Raw genomic sequence first — 23,224 nt, 5'->3', positions numbered from 1 at the left:
CTAGCAGCCTGCTTCACTGCTACCCAGGGATATCTGGACCCTGGGGCATCTCATTTTGAGAAAAAGAGGTTCTAAACAAGAGAGTAAGGGGCAGGGGAGAGAGAGAGAACCCTGAGAGTGAGACTGACAGACAGAGGAAGCGATAAAGAAACAGAGACAGAGAGATACAGAGATTGATGGAGAATTTGTCGTGTTCTTTTATGGGCCATCACTAGAACCCCCATGCAGCACCCATCAGGAGCCACGTGCTGTTTAGGCACTGGACTTGGATGTAACATTTGAATGTTCCAATCGCCCTATGAAGACTCTCCCTATGGCAAGGACAGGAGCAGTGGGAGAGCCGGTGTCATTTTTGTAGTCTCAGAAAGTCCCATGACACCAATGGGTCACCTTATAAATATCTACACTGGTCTGGAAACCAAGACACCCTTGTCCCTCAGGTCTTTTTCAGGGAAGATAACCCCAAGGGAACGCTTTCACTTTTCCCCTCGCTGTCTCTTTTCTTTCAACGTTTATCTATCCAGTGATGATTATATGCCAGGCACTGGGGACTCAGAGTACAATGGTGAACAAACCAATAAGTTCCCTGTCATGTGAAGCTCATGCTCTAGAGGGAGACAAACAAGAGCATTTTACAGAGTCATGCATATTAAAGGAACATGGAGAGAGATGAGAAGAAAAGTGGGTAGAAGACTTGAAGGTGGAGTGGTCAAGAAAGAGTTCTGAAGAGGTGACCACTAAGCTATGGCCTGAAGGATCAGGGCCAGCACCGAGCAGCTAGCAGTGTTCCAGGTGTCGATGGCAAGAGGAAAGGGCTGGGGGCAGGATAGAACTAATACTGTGCAGGAAGAGACAGGGCCAAGTGACAGGAGCTGGGAGGAAGTATGGTGTGGAATTAGAGATGGAGGAGGAGCTAGTTCATCTGGGGCCCTGTAGACTATACAGTGGGAAGCCAAGTGAGATTCTTGAGCAGGGAAGGGATTTGGTGAAATATAATTTTAAAATCACAGAGAATAAACTGTGATTTCATGGGGAAGGGGGACAAAAGTGGAGGCAGAGAGATGAAGTAGGAGTGGACTGACCAACCCTAGGTTGGAACCTGGGCAACTCAGTCAGATCTAGGATAGATCTAAAACGGAATAGACGATATTCACCAACACTGAATTCTAGTGGTGAACGAGGGAAAGAAATCCAGAATAACACCTGGGTTTTGGCAGGAGCATTTGAATGGTTGATGTTGCCTTTTCTTGAGTTGGAAAAAAAATGAGTGAAAAGTAACAGATGTGGAGGAAAAATTAAGAGCTCCAAGCTGGACACATTGAGTCCTTGGTCCGCTATGCATTTGTCTCCTTGAGTCACGACCCAAGGAGCTGGAGCACGGTGTGAACTGAGAACCCTCCTTCAAGGTATCCAGGTAACTTTGAGGAATCAGAACCTCAGGCAAGTGGGGGTCTCAGTGTCATAGGTCCGACTGGGTGGTTTCCCAAGTCTTTTTCCAAGATTAATTTCTGGTCTTCTGTATTCTTTGGTGAAACTCACAAGGTTATGATGAAGAATAGAGGAAAGCCCTGGGCTGGAAACCCAGAGACCTTTTCTGCCAAGAGTTCCCAAATACATGAGTCTATCTTCCTGAGCCTTGGCATCTTAATCTGCGCCCCCCGCTCCGCCCCGCCTTTTTAACAATAATGTTTAAAACACACTTATTTACAAAATCACTTGATGATGACTTATATAATTTCAACAAATAAAAGTATTTAGTGAAAAATCATGGTATACAATGTACTTGTCTCTAGAAAAAAATGTCTTATTTATAAGTTGAGAAACAAAGGTATTTCTTTTAATTAAATGCAGACTTTAGAAAAGCATTCATTATGTAGTACTGCCATAATAAGAACTGATTTCTGAAGAATTGCTCAAGTATCCAGTGAAATAAAGAAGTGAATTACAATTATTTCAATCATATTTAGAAAAATCTAATGTATTTACTTTCTTCTTGAGTCTTTGCCAGTTTGATCTTTTTGGCTTTGGTGATTAACTTCTCAGTGTCTCTTCTTTTCCTGAGGCTGATTAACCTTGGCCTGTCTATCTCACTCTGTTCATGAACACAAGAAAGGAGCTTGAGTTTCCAGGAATGCTTCCTTTTAATTTTGGTATACTGATATCCTAATTCCTAAAATGGCACCTTCCTTAAGCATTTGCTGTAAAGACCCAGAAAAATAAAACCCAGGCACCACCAAGCAGAGTGTAAGGCTCAAACACTATTACACTGTATCCAGGAGCATTATGAGAGACTTAGTGGAGAGGTGCCAGTGGGTCATCTGAAAATCCCAGACAAAGCCCTCTTAGAAAGTCAGGGATGGGCATTCCAGCATCACTGGGGGTAGTGGCATCCCCTGGAGTTACCAAGGGCCTCCTCCCCCTGGAGAGGTGGAAATAGTGTGTCACCAGATCTGTTGTGTTTTGCAGGTTTATGAATTCAAGCTCTGTGCTCCTAGGGAGGGTTTCTAGGGAGAGAGGAGAGCCCTTTGTCTTGCTACTCTGTTGGGATCATCTTGGAGATGAAAGGGGAGGTGTGCATATGTGTCCTGATAGTGGGAACCTTGGCAGTGGCAGCCCCTTAACTGACTCCCCCACCACCACAAAGGAGAAGGTCATCCTTCCTTGAAGAGCCCAGAAGTCTGTCCAGGACCTGCAGCATGGAGAGGCCATCTCAGCAGTGGTCCAGCTTTTTCTGTGGGTCCAACTACAATGTGGTAGAACAATGCAACCTGAAGGACCAAGGGCTGTTCACATCTCAGGTGGCTCCCTGTTCAAGTGTGGATGTTGGCCCCACCCCTTCTACTATCCAGCAAGAAACAGAATCCAGCTCCAATGGGTCAAAGGACATGATTCTAAGGAAGAAGCTACTTATATCGGTGAAGGGACAAGGAGAGAAAATGGTATCACTGGAATCCAAAGAGGACCAAGGAGGAGGACTCATCCTGCAGGAGCTGTGATTATGAAGGATTGTAGGTCTGCCAGAGATGTGGCAGAGTCAGGGAGAAGCAGGAAAGATACACCCCAAATTCCCTATCCAGGTGGAGAAGGAATCCAGAGAGAAGAGGTGGCAAACAGAATGACCACCATAGCTCCTTTCCTTCCTGGCTGGTCTAGGTCTCCAGGTTCTTAGCAAATCCAGAGGGAAGGAATATATGGGATGTCTTACTAAGAGGAGAGATGAGTGCTTTAGAGATTAAGCGGAAAAATGAATGAGTTGTGTTCATAGCAATAGCTCATGTTGGGAAGGACTCCTGAGCAGTTATTCTAAACTATTGTAGGTAGCATTGTTACTTACAATGGTTCATCAAAATAGTATGAACTGCTCTACAAACATGGGCTGTAACCATGATCACGTCTTTTTTTTTTTAAATTATAACAACCTCCTCTCAATAATTTGCACTGACATCATGGAGGGGTCTTCAGACAATGGTAGAATCCCCTGTCATTACATCTTTTTACAGCCTCCACAGATGGGGCAGCCTAGTCTCCTCACCCTATTGCCTGAGGCTACCCAGTGAGTCAGGAGCTGGTGGCAGAGAAAGAAAGGAAGGAAATATCTTCCTGCAGACCTGAATCTCAGGCAAGATTTCAAATTCCCAGCAATCTAGGCATCACACATAATGTCTCACTCCAACCCATGCTCTCAGCCCCTTGCCTTGGACCCCTGCTCCTGGGCAGGCTGACTGCAACTTCCACACCCCTGTCCAGAGCCCTCAGTCTAATAAAGCCAAGGTTTTCACCATGAAAAACTCCCAAAACACATTGTCTACATTTGATGGAAAATTAGACCCATCCCCATACACCCCAAATGTTCTTTTTTAGAAAGTTTTGATGCCCTGACAGTCATTGGTGTCTTTGGTATTGATTTTTCCCCTTCCTTTTTCCTTTCTTCCCTCTCTTCTCTCCTTACTGCTAATATATTATAGCCTTTTGCTGAGGACAGCTTAAAATAGGAAGACATGTTTTACAATCAAGACTTCCTGGTGGAAATTTCTTCAAAACTCCTTTCATTTTTAAAACTTAATAAAGCATGTGGAACCCCTAAGCCTATGAACCTACTTGTGCTTGCAGGCCTTTGAGGCAGGTGCCTGGACTCAGAGCATGTCCCCAAAGCCATCCTCCCAGAATGGGGCACCTGATCCACTCAGTTGTCACCATCCTCTGAGCCATCCGACCACCTTCATTCACATTGCATTTTAAATCTCCCGGGTCCTTTGCCGTATTTTCTTTTGTTTTCCCAGTATATTTAAGATTTCCTGATTCACACTTCCTGCTTAGAGTTGCTTTTGCTATTCTGGGTCTTTTATTTTTCCATATGAATTTCATGATTGCTTTATCTATTTCTACAAGAAATGCCATTGGGATTTTGATTGGCATTGCATTNTGGAAATCCATATGCAACAAAATGAAACTGAATCCCCTTCTCTCGCCATGCACAAAAGTTAACTCAAAATGGATCAAGGAGCTTGATATCAAATCAGAGACTCTGCATCTGATAGAAGAAAAAGTTGGCTCCGATCTACATATTGTGGGGTTGGGCTCCAAATTCCTTAATAGAACACCCATAGCACAAGAGTTAATAACAAGAATCAACAAATGGGACTTACTTAAACTAAAAAGTTTTATCTCAGCAAGAGAAACAATAAGAGGTAAATAGGGAGCTTACATCATGGGAACAAATTTTTACTCCTCGCACTTCAGATAGAGCCCTAATATCCAGAGTATACAAAGAACTCAAAAAATTAAACAATAAGATAACAAATAACCCAATCAACAAATGGGCCAAGGACCTGAACAGACACTTCTCAGAGGAGGACATACAATCAATCAACAAGTACATGAAAAAATGCTCACCATCTCTAGCAGTCAGAAAAATGCAAATTAAAACCACCCTAAGATACCATCTCACTCCAGTAAGATTGGCATCCATTATGAAGTCAAACAACAACAAGTGCTGGCGAGGATGTGGGGAAAAGGGTACACTTGTACATTGCTGGTGGGGCTGCAAATTGGTGTGACCAATTTGGAAAGCAGTATGGAGATTCCTTGGAAAGCTGGGAATGGAACCACCATTTGACCCAGCTATTCCCCTTCTTGGACTATTCCCTAAAGACCTTAAAAGAGCGTACTACAGGGATACTGCTACAACGATGTTCATAGCAGCACAATTCACAATAGCTAGACTGTGGAACCAACCTAGATGCCCTTCAATAGATGAATGGATAAAACAAATGTTGCATTTGTACACAATGGAGTATTACTCTGCACTAAAAAATGACAAAATCATGGAATTTGCAGGGAAGTGGATGGCACTAGAGCAGATTATGCTAAGTGAAGCTAGCCAATCCCTAAAAAACAAATGCCAAATGTCATATTTGACATAAGGAGAGCAACTAAGAACAGAATAGGGGGGAAGAGCATGAGAAGAAGATCACCTTTAAACAGGGAAGAGGGGGGGAGGGAAAGAGAGAGAGAAGGGAAATTGCATGGTAATGGAGGGAGACCCTCATTGTTATACAAAATTACATATAAGAGGAAGTGAGGGGAAAGGGGAAAAAACAAGAGAGAGAAATGAATTACAGTAGATGGGGTAGAGAGAGAAGATGGGAGGGGAGGGGGGATAGTAGAGGATAGGAAAGGCAGCAGAATACAACAGACACTAGTATGGCAATATGTAAAAAAGTGGATGTGTAACCGATGTGAATCTGCAATATGCATACGGGGTAAAAATGGGAGTTCATAATCTGCTTGAATAAAATGTATGGAATATGATATGTCAAGAGCTTTGTAATGTTTTGAACAACTAATAATAAAAAAAAGAAAAAAAAAGATTTCCTGATGAACAAGGACAGCTACTAGACAGTCAAGCATCGAAGTGTCAGCAAGGACACTGAGGCCAGACTCACACTACTCACTACCTGTGACCTGGGGACTATTGTTTACCTCTCTTCTGTTGTCTCTCTGTGTCTCAGTCTCCTCATCTTCCGAATGGAAGTGTTAGGATTACTTACCCCATTGGGGTTGCTTTGAAGATTAAATACACAGATGGTCCCCAACTGGCAATACTTCAACCTCATGATTGTTCCAAATCATACTAAAGAGAAACTATACATCAAGTTTTGAATTTTGATCTTTTCCAGGGTTCCACAAACCACTCAGTACTTTGCATACCATTTTAAAAGGAAGAGGAAGTGGAGGATCAGAAGGAGGAAGAGGAAGAGGAGGAGGAGGATGCCTATAAGGTAAGCCTTTGTCATTCTGATGATTTAATCTAGAAGCCTGCTGCCAGCCCAGAGCCTCACCTCCTGCCTTTGACTAGCAAAATGGAGTAAGGACAGGCCCCCTTCCAAACCAAGCATGACACAGGCCTTTGTTGGCCATGAGAGCCTGTAGTTTTCAGACAGCCTGCTTCCAAATGTGCTGCTCAGAAGCCTCTTGCTTGAAATGCACAGGAGGCCCCTGAGTGCTGACCCAAAGGGGAAGCAAGCCTCAATCTGGCCAACTTGATTTCTGCTTCCTGGTTTCATGCCTTGGCCTCTCACCACACCGAGCCTGTCCTATTTGCCTGTGGGTCTGGGATCCTGATGTCCTGTCCAGCTCTTGCTCACTTCCTCCCCCAGGATTTGGATCTTTTCTCTATAACCACCACCTATCATCCCTCCAAAAATTGTAGTGGTTACTACAGACCATTAGGAATGAGGAAAGACCTCATTCCACCCACTCCCTAGAATCCTTGCCCCGTAGATACCAATTCCAATTACTGGTGCTTGCTGAAACTGGCTGCACACTTTGTACACTGGCAGACAGGTTCCCTGTCTGACAAGGCTTCAGAGCTTCACCCATTCCCCCAGCTACCTCCAGTTTTTGCACAACCCCATTTCACCAGTGTTGAGCTGCCTCTGTATTTTAGGGTGTTTTGCACCCAAGCTTATTACCACTGTCACAGTAGAAGCCAGGGAGAAAATGACAGTCCTTATCTACCACTGCTGAGTTGATTATTCAGAAGACATCTGACATTTTTGTCATAAATATTTGGGGCAAAGATGAACCTCCAATAGGCCTGATGCCTGCACCCATGGAGGGATACTCCCAGAAAATTGGTCTTCATCACTCAGCCTTGTAGGAAACTCTTGAGAACTTGTTGGGGTTGTTTACACCAGCTGTTTGCACCTGGTAAGTAAAGCACATTGTCACAGCCTCCTCAACTATCAGGAGATCTGGGGCAGGAAGCCAGATGGGTATTAAACCCAGCGTGAGAATGGCAAAGCAAGCCCCTAAGCCTAGCAGACTTCTCATTCCATTAGGTGGCATTATTCACAGCTTTATGTCCCTGCAGGGGCCTGTGGTGACCCTGAAACCATACCTCAGCCTGCTAGTATACTGGGCACCTGCTTTTGTATGATAATCTCTGCTAGTATGAGTGTTCTTTGACATCAAGGAAAGTTCTGATACCCCTGTTGCATCTGTCAGTTCTATCCTATTGGGACAACTTTGCCATTGTCTTGTTCTTCTCAAAATTTCCTCCAATCCTTATGCAGACAAGCCGAGTCAAAAGTAGTGAATACTTGAATGCTCATGGCAGCCTCTACTGTGACTTACAGAATGCCTAACCTGTGGGCTTTCTTGAAAAAAGTTCTTCTTGATTGCATGAGTGAAGAGAGAGATGCATTTTCCCAAAAATTTCCACAAATATGTGCTAAGATCCACCATGAGCCAAATACTATAGGTCATATAAATAAATATAAGACAGAGTCACTACCCTGAAGAGCCTTGCAGTCTGATGGGAGCAAGTGATAGAGACTTGTCTTGCTCACAGGATGGCCACAATCTTCCACACATGTTCCAACTGTTTCATCATTAGGCTGGTTCTAGCCAGTGAAATGTGATCAGAAGGTATGATGATGCTTCCAGAAGGAGGTATCTGATAGCCTCTATAGACCTTCAAGCTCTAGTTTCTTGACATGGTGTTCTTCACGGGCTCTATCAGTCTGAGTCACTGAGTGGCAGCAGGCACACTGGACATGTAGTGTGAGCAAGAACACACACTACTTTATATTATGTGGCCAATATTTGAAGACGATATATTACCCTAGCACGGCTTAGTCTATTCTAATACGGGAATACATGCAAATATGAGCAATAAGATCCAACAGCACATGACCCCCTCCAAGGTTATCCCCACCTGTAGCCTTTGTCTTTGCTGCTCTGTGTTCCTTGAGTGCTCCTTCCAGATCCTTGTGTGGAAGTTTCCCCCCTCTCATTTGGGTCTCACCTACAAAGTTACCACCTTGAAGGCCCTTCCTAACCACCTGGTCCTATACGCAGGGCCCCATCACATCACACATTTCTTAGGCTCTGTGAAATATTCTTCTTTACTGAATTTCTCTTACCACAATGAAAACATCACAACAGCGTCTGGACTCTTATTATTGCTGTGTTCCCCAAATAGTGGCTGGCACAAAGTAAGCACTCCAGGAACAACTGATTGATGAACAAGTTGAATGAAAGATCTATGCCAGAGAGTTCAGAAAGGGAGGAAAATCACTGAGGGAGGAGTGCCCACAGAGAAGGAAGCTTTAAGTGCACTTTATAGGGAGGGTTGCCCAGGGTGGTGATAGCAGCTACAGCAGCATGAGCCAGGCCCAGGGGTGGGAGGTTAGAGAGTGGCCTGGAGTGACAGTGAGTTGAGTGGGTTGGCTGGCGTGCAGCAGGACAGTGAGGGTAGGTGGTTGAGATCCTCAAATCCAGGTTTATATCTGTCATAGGAGCAAAGGACAGTGCTCTGGGAGCCTGAATAGTGGTGATGTCCCCAAATCCACTGTTTAAGAAAGGATGACTGTGTGAGGATTTCCAAAATAGAGGCCCACAGAGAGAGGCTGAAGACAAAAGCATAGAGGTTAAGATGTGAAATTGCCCAACAGGGTGGTGATTCATGGATAGAGGATGGAAAATCATTCATATGAAGAAAGGATCCGTAAAACTTGACCCAGAAAAGTTCCCTGCTGCCCAATGCTACACAATTGAGGGATGGGAAGAAAGAGGAACTCAAAGATTCTTCCACTGGATTCTTGAATTTAGTGATCTCCTACTACACAACAGTGCCTTTCTGAGCACTCTGGGAGCATCCAATATAAGACAAACAAGAGCAGCAACCCAAGACAACACCCACATGGTCCCTAAGCAGATACCCAATGTAACAATTCCATATAGATGGTGGGAAACTTACACCAAAATAGGATTAAAAGTATCTGCATGTTAAAGGCAGAATCTGAGTTTGAATCTTAGTAAAATTAGGACATAATACTTCCCTTATAGGCTATAGTTTTTATGAAGACAAAATGGGCTAAAAGAAAAATTTTGTAGTTTAAAAACACATTTGAGTATCTTTGCCACAAAGAACAAAAGAATGCCACCCCTTTCCAGTGTGTAGATTGTTTTCTTTAATGGACCATGGGGCATTGGCTTAACAAACTGAAGTATCCTGAACTTTTTGGGTGATTGGGAGAGTACTGATAGAAACAGCAGATACAGCTTCACAGAGTAGAAATTGGTATGTGGCCATTTTGCTTATGATTTAGACAAAAGAGTTTAAGGCACAGGGAAGTGTTAGTTAAACTTTTGTTAATGAGTTTCTGATAGTTGATCAATCTCCATATCTCCCATCTTTACAACTAATTGAAGCTGTGTAAGAAAACTCAAATGGAGGGTAAGAAGAAATTTCTACATCACTGACTTCCTCTTTCTCTTTTCCTTACTTCCTGTCCATGCACTCAGTAACCTCCCTTACATTAGGTCTTCCTGCCTTTCTCTATTCTATTGTTTTTATACCCTGGCCTGAGTAATTTTGCAAGCAATATTTCCAGCACATCATATTCTTAGAAAACTCCTCAGTAGTATTGGATTGGGGCCAGGTATAGAGGACCAGGACATTTCTTTTCACTCCTGATATTCCTCCATGTGGAGAGGCATGGCCTCTCCACATGGAGTAATATCAGGAGTGAAAAGCTTGGCTTAGTTTGTCTCCCCATCTCACTCACTTCTCCTCTTCAGTGATAGAAAGTATGGAGGGTGACACTGGCATTCCTTGCCAGTCAGCTGTCTCTGCCCTTCCTTTGAAGCAAACTACCAAAAGAAAGCAAATGTCCTGTGATCTTCCCTGTGCAAAGACTGGTAAAGCTGCCTGTGCACACTGTCCTGCCGTGGAAAGATAAATCTGTCAGGAATTTGGTACTAGGAAGCTTATCTGGCTTTCCTACAGAGGACTTCCTTCAATGCAGACTTTTTCAGTTTTAAATGCAGACTTTTTCAGTTTTAAAGCTCCTATCTTGGCTTGTATCTACTTCTGCCTTTGTTTTATTTCTCTCCTTGCTCAGTAATCAAACCAGAAGGATGGTACTCCTGCTCAGATTCACCTTTGAACTCCAGAAAATGCTTCCTGAGCCTGGAACTTAAAGTCTTCCACTGAAAAATAAAGCCCGGTATTGGCCAACTCCCTGGGCCCAGTTTCCCACCCCTGGGTATGCCATGGGTCCCAGAGAGCCACCATCCTGGGATACTCTGGCTTCCTGAACATACATCATGCTCTTTTTCCTGTATGCTAAGCTTGGTTCTTTTGTTCCACTGGCATTAAGATCCACCAAAATTCTCTTAGTGGTCCACGTGGCCCACATGCCACCTACCTCTCTGTGAACCCAAGGGATTGGAACTGTCCCTTCAGTGCCACACTTCCCTTTGTTTCCTCTTCCAGGAACCTTCCACTTCTCCTACCCACTCCCTCCTTCCTACACACAGGCCCACCCAACACTACTTTTCTGAGCTCTCCAGTTAGGTCCCTCTATCTCCAAGACTCCCCTAAGCCCCCTAAAGTATTCCTGAGTACTCCTATAGACTACTATATAGTAAATTGCGAAACACACTGAATTAAATTTTTTTTCTCAAGAATCTTAGAAGGAACACAGATGATATTTATAATTATGTAGATACTTAACACAGAAAATACTTATAACTCTTTAGGTCAGACCTGCATTCCAGATGGTACACTGCCTAGACCAACATGGAAGTCAGACATAGGTGCTGCTGTATATAGTCTAAGAGGAAAGGCCATGCTGGGGAAAGTCACCAACATAGTAGCCTTCTGGAATTCTCTGGTCTTCTTGGGAAGGCTCTCTTGAGGAGTTTTATGGAGTGTCTAACTTCTGATTGGTCGGTGAATTAAAGACATTATACCATTCACTCCACTTCTCTATGAGGTGAGCAAGAGGCTGAGACTCCTAGCCCCTACAGTCAAAAAAAGAAATCCCCAAATTCAAGAAAGAAAGGTGTATTCAGGCCACCCAGAGTACAATGAGGAAAGGGTCTCAACTCTCAGGCCTCCCCCATCTAATAAGTACAAATGCCAATGTGTGGTGCTCAGGCAACAGCAGGTCGCAGCTCAAATGACATGTCTGCATGTTGAGGCCACTACATTTTTCTCACTGGTTTGAAGCTTGGGAAGTTTGATATGTCCCTTTGAAGTCTGCTCAGTGCCTGGGGAATGCATGGATTTTTCTGGGATAGATAAGACCCTCTTGGGCTCAAGTATCAGAAGGCTTTCCTCCACTTTATTAATGCTGCTGGGAAAATGAGGAGAACTAAACTCTATAATTTTCAACAGGAAGCGTTGAATCTACCTTGCTCAAAAGAATAGACCCCATGGATTATCCTTAGGGGATAGTGAGTTCCCTGTCACATGAGGCAATCAACATGGGCCACAGGACTATCAATCAAGCATGCTACAGGAAGGATTCCCATCTTTAGGGAAAGCCCTTTGGTGAGCCCTATAAGAACACAGCTTTTGCATTTCTGCATTCTTCTAATTAAAATGCACTGTGCAAAGCATCCTGTTCCCATCCCTTTTGAGATTTGGAGTCATTATTACTGGATACCTTCCACACATTGGATTGATCATATTCAAGTACTTCCAACACAAATACAGGATTGGCGACACAGTACCAATTTTGGTGAGCCACTTGGCCACAGCACCATAGATCTCGTCCAGGATGAGGATGACCACGAGGTTGATGATGACTGCTGTTGCTGTCACTGTCACCCGGACATTGGAGCGTGTGGCTTTGTTGAGAGACAGAGCAGCTGCAGTTGTGATCCGATACACAATGACCCCAAAGACAATAGAGAATGTCAGGGCAATCTGTTCATGGCAAACAGTGAGAGACACACATCAGCAAGCAATTCTTGAGCACCTACTATTTGTTCAGTTTAGAGCACTGTCTGCTACATAAGGTGTTATTAAGCCGCAATCCTTCAGTGCACAATAAAGGAACTGCAAACCCACCAAATCCTTATGCAGAATCCTGAGTGTAGCTATATTTTCCAGGGGAGAATATCTTTAGTTTTAAAGCAGATTCTGAACAATCTAAAATACACACACACATGCATACACGTATACACACACACAAATCTGGAGGAAAACTGTGCAGTGTACAACACACCCTGTAATTTCTTTCATTAAGTATGTTTCAATTGACTATATTATTGTTCACTTTTTGAACAATAATAAATAATATTTAAGAATGCATTAAGTGCTAAATAAAGAGCATAGTTGCTGAAAGAACTCAGGGGACCAAGCAGATCTGGTGGGCCAGGGAGTATTTATAGAGGAAGTGGGATGTGAGCAAGACCATCCATGAAATGAAATAGGAAGCCACAGAAAAAGGTGTTTGAGCTGCAAAGGGATGAGCTATGGCTTGTTGGTTACTCAAAAGAGAAAAAAAGGGGAAATAAATCAGGAGTGATATTTTCAAACTCAGTCCTCAGGATGATTTCTCTATCAGGTGACTTAAAATGGGAGCGGCATATTTTTCACTTGGTACGTAAATCTCTCGCTGCTGTGTTCCAAAAGGAAATGTACCAGCCACTTGACCTCCAAGTCCCCTATTTCCTATTTCTAGAACTAAGAATAATAAGGGATTCTCCTAGACCTACATCAGCCCAAGAGCCCCACTCCTTTCCTATATCCCCACTCTCCTTCCTCTCCCCATCACAACCAAGGATGGACCATTTACAGGATGCTGTGAGAAGAAAGTGCCCTGGGTAAACATATCTGAGAGCACAGAGGGAGGAAAGGCAACTGCTAGGTGCATCCTGTGCTCAGAGTGAATTCTAATTTGCTTCAGTCTCTTGAAGCCTTTTCTTTTTTTTTTTTTTTAGCATTTTTTCTGCAAATGAGGCTGTGGGTCCTATTCCCTCTAGGGAACAGGGGACAGTGGCACTGGCTATGGAGGCTAAATGGGAAAAGTAGGGGGAGAAAAGGGCAGGTATAAGTTTCTGAAAGCAGAACCTATGCTGGACTACATGTTCTGGAGGGAGGGAAGAAGGAGAGGAGGGGGCTGAGGCTTGGGCAGGGCTTCACAGGCAGTGTGAATGACACTCTGGTGGGCTGGAAATGGGTTGCAGATGTGTCCAGATATAGACACCTTCAGAGCTCCAGAGAGTGCTGGCGATGCTGAAACTGGGGGTACTGATGGCAGACTCAGCTTTTTATCCTGTTGTTATGCTTTATAAATATTAGTATATGCCCTGTGGACCATGGTGTGAGAAAGAAGCCCTTGCTAAGAGAGGCAGGAAGGTAGTGTTCTCTGGGTAAAATGTGTGTATGTGTGTGTGTGTATGTGTAGGGGAGGATAGATGGGGAATACACTTTGTGGGAGGCCTGACTTAGGGTTCAGGGTGGGGGTGGGAACAACAGAGACACCAGCCTGCAGGACAAAGGAGGGACGACTACCATGTGAGTGGGAAGACCTGGACATGACATCACCCTGCTCCAACAATGTAGACATTTCACTTCCTGCTCCTCTGGGATTGTCACCGCCAGACAGTAAGGGCCTGGAAAATGTGGTGTGAGATTCTTTTCCCCCCAAATCACTTTTGCAGTGAAGACCAGTGATGGAAGTATTGATGAAGCAGTGGAGGTCAGGTCATTGAGGAGTGAGTGTGTTGTGTGTGTGTGTGTTGTGTGTGTACTCATGCATGCATGATTGGGTGAACGATGGAAGAAAAAAAAATAGCAAAAACATCCTTTGCTTTAGGGTTTTGGGGTAGGGACATGGAGGACCCAAAGGGGAGGAGATGAGCTGTTGGGCTTCTCTGAAAGGCTGGCTGCTAGAGTCAGAAACAAAAGAACACCCTTCCTTGCCATTCAAAGTGTGGTCCAGTTCAGTTACACCAGCTTGAGCTGATAGAGATGGAAAATCTCATATACAATTCCAGGCCTACTGACCTGGAATCTGCATTTTAACAAGATCCCTATTCAGGTCCAAAAGCACCTCTGTGCTCACTTTCGGAAGCCCGCTTCATCCCTAGCCTCTCTTTCCCTGTATCCCTATCTCCAACACCCTCTCTCCAGTCTCTGATTATTCTTTGCAGCCTTATTTTCTCTGGTCTTTGTTTTCTATCCCTTGAAAAAATCAGGTTCTGAACCTCTCCTTTGCTATTTCCAAGAGCATCTCTAGCTTCTACAGTTTTCAAGCTGGGAAAACTTGAAGAGCACCAACTCAGTCCTGTGATCATTTTGCAGACCAAGAAGCAGGCATGGCAAAGGGAAGGGATTTGCTCAAAGCCACTGGTATGGCTCTACTCCTAGTCTCCTGGATTGTGGTAGGAATTAAAGAATTTTAACATTTAGGAATCATTCTCATATAGGCTTTTGCGGGAAACCATCTGTAAATTACATGAGGATCTTCTCTCAGTATGGAAGCCAGGGAGATTTAGGTTTGGCATTGCGAACTATCGGTGGCTCTCCCATGGGCAATAGATTATCCAGTGCATGTAAACTTTATATCTGCTCTGCTAGGAAGATCCCTCATCGTAGCTCTGGAGATGGGAGTAGTAACCTGTTGGGAACTGGACAGCCCACCTTTAACCTTTTTTGGAGAAGAACATTCCATGGAAGGCCTTTGATGTTTCCTGATATAAATAAAGCAGGCACAGGCTCCATTTTGCCATAATCTAGAAGCTCAATCCATCTGATCGGCTTGCCCATCCTGCCCCGCTTTTGAAACTACTTTCTGTGTTCTGTGGTTTTTTTCACCATTCTATTTTTCTTAGCTTTTATTTCTCAACCAGCCCATTCCACCGAGGGGAACCCCATTTCCACCACCAGCATGGGACATGGGTGAGAGGCTTTGGTCTTGTACAAAAGGAAACTGAGGTCCAAGAAGCAACAATCTAATTGATCTAAGGCCTAGAGGGGACATGGCAGAGCTGAGATGCTAAGGGTGCCTTCCTGATGTCGTTATTCAATGCACATCTTCCCCTGCACTAATCACTACAATGGCCATGCAAGATATGCTTTTTATAAATGAGATCTAATGATGATCCAACCCTGTTCTATAGTTCCTAAGTCTACAATCCCACCCTGATATTAAAACTCAGGTCTTCTGGCAAAATCCAATACCATGTCCATTACTTGTGTCTGTATGATATAATTAACTTCATTTATTAAATATAACAATTTTATTGATCATCTATTGTGTAAACCACTGCACTGGGTATATTATTACATGTTTGTGATCAGTCTCCCACAACTATATTGAAAGAAAATTGGTTTGGGGTCACATTCTATGGCTTATGCCGTTTCAGTGTGGAGGCAGCTTGGTAAAAATTTGCTGATTCTCAGCTATGGGTGACCTGGTCACCTTGCATATGATCACATTAGCATAGTTCCTGTGGCCTTTTGTGTTTTAATCCCAGAACTTGATCTCTGGGGCATAAAAAAATGGTACTGCAATGTTAAATCAAGCTACAGATCCCAGAGTACTATCTGACACTACAAAAAAGAAAGAAGAAATAGCCTTGTCCCTACACTCCAGGACTTCCACTCTGAAGCAAAGTTGAGAAACCATTGCACACATACAACAGGGTAACCCTAGTAAGTAGCTAATCCATCACAGGCCTCACTTGGTTCATGAGCTTCTGGTAAGCTTTCAGCCGAGAGTAGAACAGTCAGAGGAAACCTTGTGGAAAAAAGTTTAAGATAGATTCCTATGGGAAAGACTTAGAGGAAAGAATAAGGAAGAGGAAGAACTTTCCAGAAAAGAGAGGAGAAGCATGCAGGAATAGTGCAGAAGCAACCTCTGCTGATCCAGTGGGAGATTGTCCAACCTAGGATACAATGCAGTAGTCTAGTAGCTTAAAAAACCAAAACCAAAACCAAACAAAAAGCCTCAACACACACACACACACACACACACACACACACACACACACACACATATATCATGGCTTTATCACTGACATAAGAAGTTTCCCCTGACATCATCCATTCTAACACATGTCTGAAGCACTTCCTATCTGCCAATCACAGTAATAAGTGTCAGGAATATAGCAGTAAAAAAAATATAAGAAGAAATACAAATGTTCAATGAACATATGAAAAAATGCTCAATATCATTAGCCACCAGGGAAATGGAAATCAAAACCACAATGAGATTCTATCTCACTCCATTTACAACAGCTATTGTCAAAAAGACAAAAAATAATAAAAGTTGGCAAGATTGTAGAGAAAAAAAGAGCTCATACATTGTTGGCAGAAATGTAAATTAGTACAGACGCTATTGAAAACAATATGGAGGTTCATATAAAAAAAAGTAAAAATAGAACCACCATATGTTTCACCTATCCCACTCCTGAGTATATATCCAAAGGAAATGAAGTTGGCATACAAGAAATACCTACATGCCCATGTTTATTATAGCACTATTCACAATGGCTAAGCCATGGAATCAGCCTAGGTGCCCATCAGCAGATGAACAGGTAAAGAAAATGTGGTATATATACATAATGGAGTATTATCCAGCCATAAAGAAGAATGAAATCCTGTTATTTACAGTAACATGGATGGAACTAGAGAATGCTGTGTTAAAAAAAAAATATGCCAGACATAGGAAAACAAGCATCACATATTCTCTCTCATATGTAGAAACTATTTTTAAAAGAGTCAATCTGAAAGCAGAAGAGATATTACTAGAGAATGGGAAGGGAGGAGAGCTAGGGTGAGAGTGGAAGAAGTGTGGTTGAATAAGATCAATGCATGCTTTATGCATGTCTGGAAATACCACGTGGACTCCCGTTAATATGTATAACTAACGTGTTAATAAAAATTTTACAACAGAAATTATTCTAGTGGGAAAAGACAGACAATAACCACATAGATAGATAAAATATACAATAACTCTAATGTGATAAAAACTGTGGGGACAAATGAGTTAAACAGGAATATGGGGATAGTGTGCAATTTAAATAGGGTTGTTGAGAAAGGCCAAGGTGAGAAGGGGACCTCTCATCAAGCACCTGAAGGAAGGAATGAGAGGGAAGGTGTTGAGGCAGATGGTGGCTGGTACAGAGTGAGCAAGGAGAGAGTCGGGTAGGAGATGGGTGGGCAGGAGGAGGGGTCAGCCCTGCTCATTGGCTTCTGTACATCAGGAAATGAGAAGCCAAAAGTTTTAAACAGAGGAGTGTTAGGATTTGAATTAAGTTTTAAAAAATAAAACTCAGTGTGCTGATGATCTGTAAGGGGCAGTGCAAAAGCAGGGAGTTGATGTAAGGTGCTATTGTAGCCATCCAGGCAAGGGAGTAGGAGTAGGTTTCCAATGGTGGTTCCCCAGCCCACAGGTGTAAGTAAATGATCATATTGGGCATGAGGGGAAAGCTCAGGCTGTAGAAGGATATGGCCTCTGACAATAACCCACCTTATAAAGAGAAAGTAGAAGGAAGGGAACCAGAGGAGGGAAGCAGAGAGGGAAAGGGAAAGTACTGCAAAATGAAATTGACCAGATTATATCGTCACTGTGTGCATGCATAAGTATGTAACAATGAAGCCCACTATTATGTATAATTTTTAACAATTAAAAATAATAACAAAAAGAGAAAACAAAGAGTTAATTCTAAAAAGGAGAAAGAAAAAAAAAAAAAACCTTATAACTCAAGAAGATTGGAAAAGAAAGAAAATTCATCTTTGTTCAAGCCGTCTTCCAACATGACAGGGCAAATGAAACGGCAAAGGGATTTTCTTTGCTCTTGTCACCCCATAAAAATTATACCCAACTGGCATATAGTACCTCTAAATCTCTCCTAGTAGCTGTGATCCTGCCACCTTCTGCCAAGGAGCAGTCACAAATGGTGGAGGAAGGAAGGAGATGAGAGATACTCATCTTTATTGGTCTTTATTGAAGTAGGTGCTCTGGGTAGACCATCATTTCCTGACAAAATATTATTCTTTCCTAACCACCACCCTAGCTCCTTGATTTCATGCTCCACACCTTGTTTAGGATAATTGTAAGCTCCTCTTTTTGTTCCTCCTTTTTGTTTCTAGAAGACTGAGCTTTTTAAAAAAACATAAAGAAACAAGGGAAAGATAGTACCAAAAAAGAATTTTTAGCTGGGCACAAAGGCACATGCCTGTCATCCCAGCAGCTCAGGAGGCCGAGGGAAGAGGATTGTAAGTTCAAGGTCAGATTCAGCAATTTAGCAAGGCCCAAAGCAACTTGGTGAGACCCTGTCTTAAACTTAAAAATAAAAAGGGCCAGGGATGTGGCTCAGTGGTAAAGTGCCTCTGGATTCAACCCTCAGTACCAAAAAATAAAAAATAAATAAAAATCTAATAGGTAGGGAACCACATAATTTATTGTACAACTTGGATTATTATCCGACCTAAATTACTTCTGAAAGCAAAAAAAAAAAAAAAAAAGAGGTACTATAAAAATTGTCCCAGGTCAGTAAGCTTAGACCAGGCTTGAGGACTGGACTTTAAAAGGCTGATCCAGAGGGGGCTACCTGCTTCCCCTGCAATCTTACACTCCACGCCCAGCCCCCACTCACACATCCTGGGCTCAGCACTTGCTCATGGCAGATGGGGAACCCCAAACATGGCATGATGATCAGTTAGTTCTTGGTTCTGAAAAAGAATCTTGCATTTATCTCAAGATTAGGAGTTGAGTGGGTTGAAAATGGGTTTGGTTTTGTTTTTTAAAGGCAATCACATATTATTTCTAAACAACACACACACAAAATTCCCATCCTCAGTCTAGCTTTAGAAGATCTCTATCGAAGTAAAAAACAACAACAACAACAACAAAAACAACCTTTCAAGATGATCCACCATTGACTTGGTTTTCAGCATTTGTCAGATGGTGGTCAGTGATTTATATGTTGATGAGCTGAAAATGATGGTACAAGGTCTTTTCCCAGACAATAGATAAGCTAGTTTCAGTCTCTTCTTCCTTGGCTTCTCAGTTACATGTGATGCAATGGATTGCCCCCCTCTTGATACACTTTCTTGACCCCTAGCTCTCTCTTAGCTATTCCTTTTCAATCTTCTTTCTGGATTTTTCCTCGTGTGTTCCCAAACTATAACATTGAACTTTTTCTTCCCTATTTACCTCACTCCCCTGGTGATCTCATGCAATTTCTTGCCTTTAAATACCATCCATAACCTATTATGTCTCCAGCCTGGATGAGAAGCTGAGCTCTAGAGTCACATCCGTTCATGAGAACAACTCTAGAATTTCTCTCCATCCCAGTAAGTGATACATGCAGCCTTTTTATTTGTTTAAAGATAGAAGCATAGAGCCATGCTCCATTTCTCTGCATTTTATATAACAAGATCAAATTCTTTCAGGTCCACTTTTGAAATGGAACCAGCACCTGACCACTTTTCACTATCACCCCAGCCTGGCCACCATACTTATTGAATTATTGCAATCGCTTCCCATGCAATCTCCCTCTTCCTAACTGTGCTTTCCTAACAACATTTCTCACTACAGCAGAATGACCTTTCTGATGTCAGAATGGGTCACTCCTCTACAAAACCTCTCGCTGGAATTCCCATATCACTTAGGTAAGTCCAGTCCTTGCTGTGGCCTGCGGGGCCCATATATCCTGGCTCCCTATGATCTCTCTGACCACATTCCTTCCACCTCTCCCTTTCTCTAGGGTACTCAGCTCCAGTCACACTCTAGCTACTGCTTGCTGTTCCTCTACACACCAAACTCCACCTACCTCGGAGCCTCTCCCCTCACTCTTTCCTTTGCTTACAATATTCCCCTAGAATTCCCATGTGACTGGCTCTTTCCCCTCATCCAGATCCCTGATAAAAATCTCTTTACTGAGAACTTCCCTGACCAACCTATTTAATACATGCATATTGTGTATTTTTAAATTTTATTGTGAACATATGGACAAATTCCTTTTACACATATACATGCACACACGGCTGAATGAACAAAGAAAACTCCAATACAACCCAGATCAACAGCCAGCATCTCTGCATGCCCTCCTTCCTATTCCCTGGTACCCAATGCCCACTTTCACTAGCTTCTCTTTTTAGATTTGACCACTGTGCTGAATTTTGTGGCAATCATTTCCTTGCTTACCTTTATAGTTCTGTCACTTGGGTATGTACCCCTAAACAGCAGAGTTAGGATTGTTTCTTTCTGAACTTTGATTAGAATCAAACCACATTTATTCTTCTGTTTTGGTTTCTTTCACCCATGTTGCCATTAGTTTGTTCAATTCCATGACTATGTAGGACTTAATTGTATAAATATACCTCGATTTGTTTATCCATTCTAGTGGGGATAGGCATTTGGATTATTTCCAGTTTGGGGTTATTATAAACAGTGCTTCCATAGACATTTTTTTTTTGTACATGTATTTTCTGTGCATGCAAATAAGTTTTTCCAGGGCATATACCCAGGAGTGGAATTTCAGGCCATAAATTTCAGTTTTACTAGATAATGCCAGCCTATTTCTAAAGTGTCTTTTGTTAAAAATTTCCACTCCCACCAGCAGCGTATAAAAGTTTCTTTTGATCTATATCTTTTCCAACACTTGTTATTGACAGACTTTTTAATGGCATATTATCTGTTGGGTACATGTGGTATTTTACTGTGGCTTAAATTAGAATTTCCATGATTACTAATGAGATTGCATACTCTTTTCTAGATTTATTGGCCATTTGAATTTCCTCTCTTACGAAGTACCTATTTTTCCAGTTTTTTAATTGCACTGTCCTTTTCATTGGTTTATGATTATTCATGTTTTGAGGCTAATTCTTTGCATTACAGTGTTGTGAAATATTCTTCCACTTTGAAACAGTCATAGTCCCTGATTTCTATCTTCTTCATTCCTATAAAACCAGCAAAACCAAAGGCTAAGTTTGCCTAGATGGGAAATTGTCCTTAAGGTAAAATCAGTATTAGGGCCAAAGTTTATTTCCTTGGTTCCTATTTCCATTTGAATTTCAACCTAGTGTTATTACTATCCTGCCAGTCTTTCAAGGCTTTAATAAGATTGGAAAATACTTTTATCCAAACTTTTTCATCAATTATAGCAAAATGAGATGTTACAAACCCCACCTCTACTAGAGATGGAAGTCTGTTTTACTTATTGTCTATAAACTCCTTAAGGAAGAAATTGTTTATTGCTTTATTCAGTGACTAATAATAATGCCAAGCACATAGTTGCATGCTTTAAGTACTTCTTGAATGAATGGATAAACTCTTGGATAGCAATATGCATATTGTAGGAGGCTTTGAGAGCTAAATTAAACTTTATATCATTTCAGCTTAATACACTGCAACTCACCACATATTCTTGAATATATTCTATACGCTTTATACTTAGGCAACAAGAAGACAACAAATTTAGCTGCTAAGCTTTGACAACTCTGCACTTCATCTGCAAAATGAGAAGCTGAATTAGGTGGTATCTAAGCTTCCTTCACTTCTTAAATACCTGGGATTAGGATGTGGCTCCTGTCTTCTATAATCAAGATGGTAAAAATAATCGCCATTATAATCTCAAACCAGGGTCAGAGGTATCTCTGGCCACTGGGCCCATAAAATTATGATGCTTTTCCAGTCCTAATTTTTGGAATAAGTTATTCCTCTTTCACCCTGCAACTAATGTGTATTCCAGCTTAGAAATACTCTGAGATGTAAGTGCACATTCTCCTTACACAGAGACACTTGAATACTAAATAAATAAATATAATATCCCCATAAAGAGGGACAGGTGTGTTTGTGACTCTAACTTGCTCCTTTGATGTTCAGCTTTCCTGAGGTCTTGTAGCTTAAGTTACTATTGTCTTATCCATCTTGGCTCCTAAGAATGAACTCCTCCCGCTGATCTGATTTGAACAGGAATCAAAGACTCCTCCCTCCTTCAGCTGTCCCTGACATAGCTGAGATTACCCAGGTCTTGCAAAAATGATTTGCCAAACTCCACAGTAGAATACAGGGAAATCAACTCAGCATCTATAGGGATACTGTTACATCAGACTTAGAGTTCCAGCTGCTATTTCCTTTGGCTTCTGGGTACTGGTCCATTCCACAAATCATCAGAGAGAGCCACCCACAGTCCAAACAGGCTGCCACAGCTCTGCAGCCTTAGCCTTCGAAGCAGTATTACTCCTCCACATTCTCAGTCTGAGGACATGGGAAGGCACTCTCTCACAACCCTCTCTATGGAAGTTCCAACTTCAAACATGTGTGGTCAATGGCCTCACTATTTTCTAAGATCCCGCTTCTCTATGCAGGACTTTGGCTTCACCTTTACCCGCCCCTCATTATTGCTATAGCATAAGAGAATAAAATACCCATAGCATTCACATAACAGGATACACACACACACACACACACACACAGTCATAGCCACATGATCCCTCAAGGGAATTACCATGAACAAGATGGAGGCAAAGTTCATCAAGTAACCTGGGAACCGATCTTTCCAAGTCAGTTTATCTTCATCATCCTGGGAAGAAACAGAAGAGTAGAGACAATCAGAAATCACAAATAACATACTTTGTTCTTAATTTTTTACACATCATTAATCATATGTCACTCTGTACAGATATTTTTCTAGCCACAGATGCCTTATCTTCTATGTCAACAACGGCCCTCCTAATTTTTGTGGTTTCTAGATGAGCTGACATAGCCCAGAAAATGATAGTGAGATGAAGACAAGATTTTATTTCACCCTTACTCTGGTCTCAAGTTCTAGTGTAATCACTCATCAACTGTGTGATGTTGGACATGTATCTTTATATTTTTGACCCTCTATTTCTTCATCTGTAAAGTGGGCACAGTAGTTACACCTGCCCTGTCTTCTGCACTGGATGGTTTTATTTATT

General features: G+C 42.3%; 1 protein-coding gene across 2 annotated transcripts in view; it reads right to left on the bottom strand.

Moving 5' to 3' along the window:
* Positions 1 to 23,224, bottom strand: part of Ano2 (anoctamin 2) — a 355,142-nt gene that overhangs the window by 54,928 nt on the left and 276,990 nt on the right. For both annotated transcript variants that reach the window (XM_048787661.1, XM_048787662.1), the window contains 2 exons: positions 22,771 to 22,845; positions 12,031 to 12,226 (listed from right to left, as the gene is read on the bottom strand). In XM_048787661.1, coding sequence (XP_048643618.1) covers positions 12,031 to 12,226; positions 22,771 to 22,845 — 271 coding nt within the window. The remainder of the gene's footprint in view (positions 1 to 12,030; positions 12,227 to 22,770; positions 22,846 to 23,224) is intronic.

Source organism: Marmota marmota, unplaced genomic scaffold (genome assembly GCF_001458135.2).
Source record: "Marmota marmota marmota unplaced genomic scaffold, marMar, whole genome shotgun sequence".
Taxonomy (NCBI): Eukaryota; Metazoa; Chordata; class Mammalia; order Rodentia; family Sciuridae; genus Marmota; species Marmota marmota.
The sequence above is the reverse complement of the archived record's forward strand: the minus strand, read 5'-3'. Positions and strand labels throughout refer to the sequence as shown.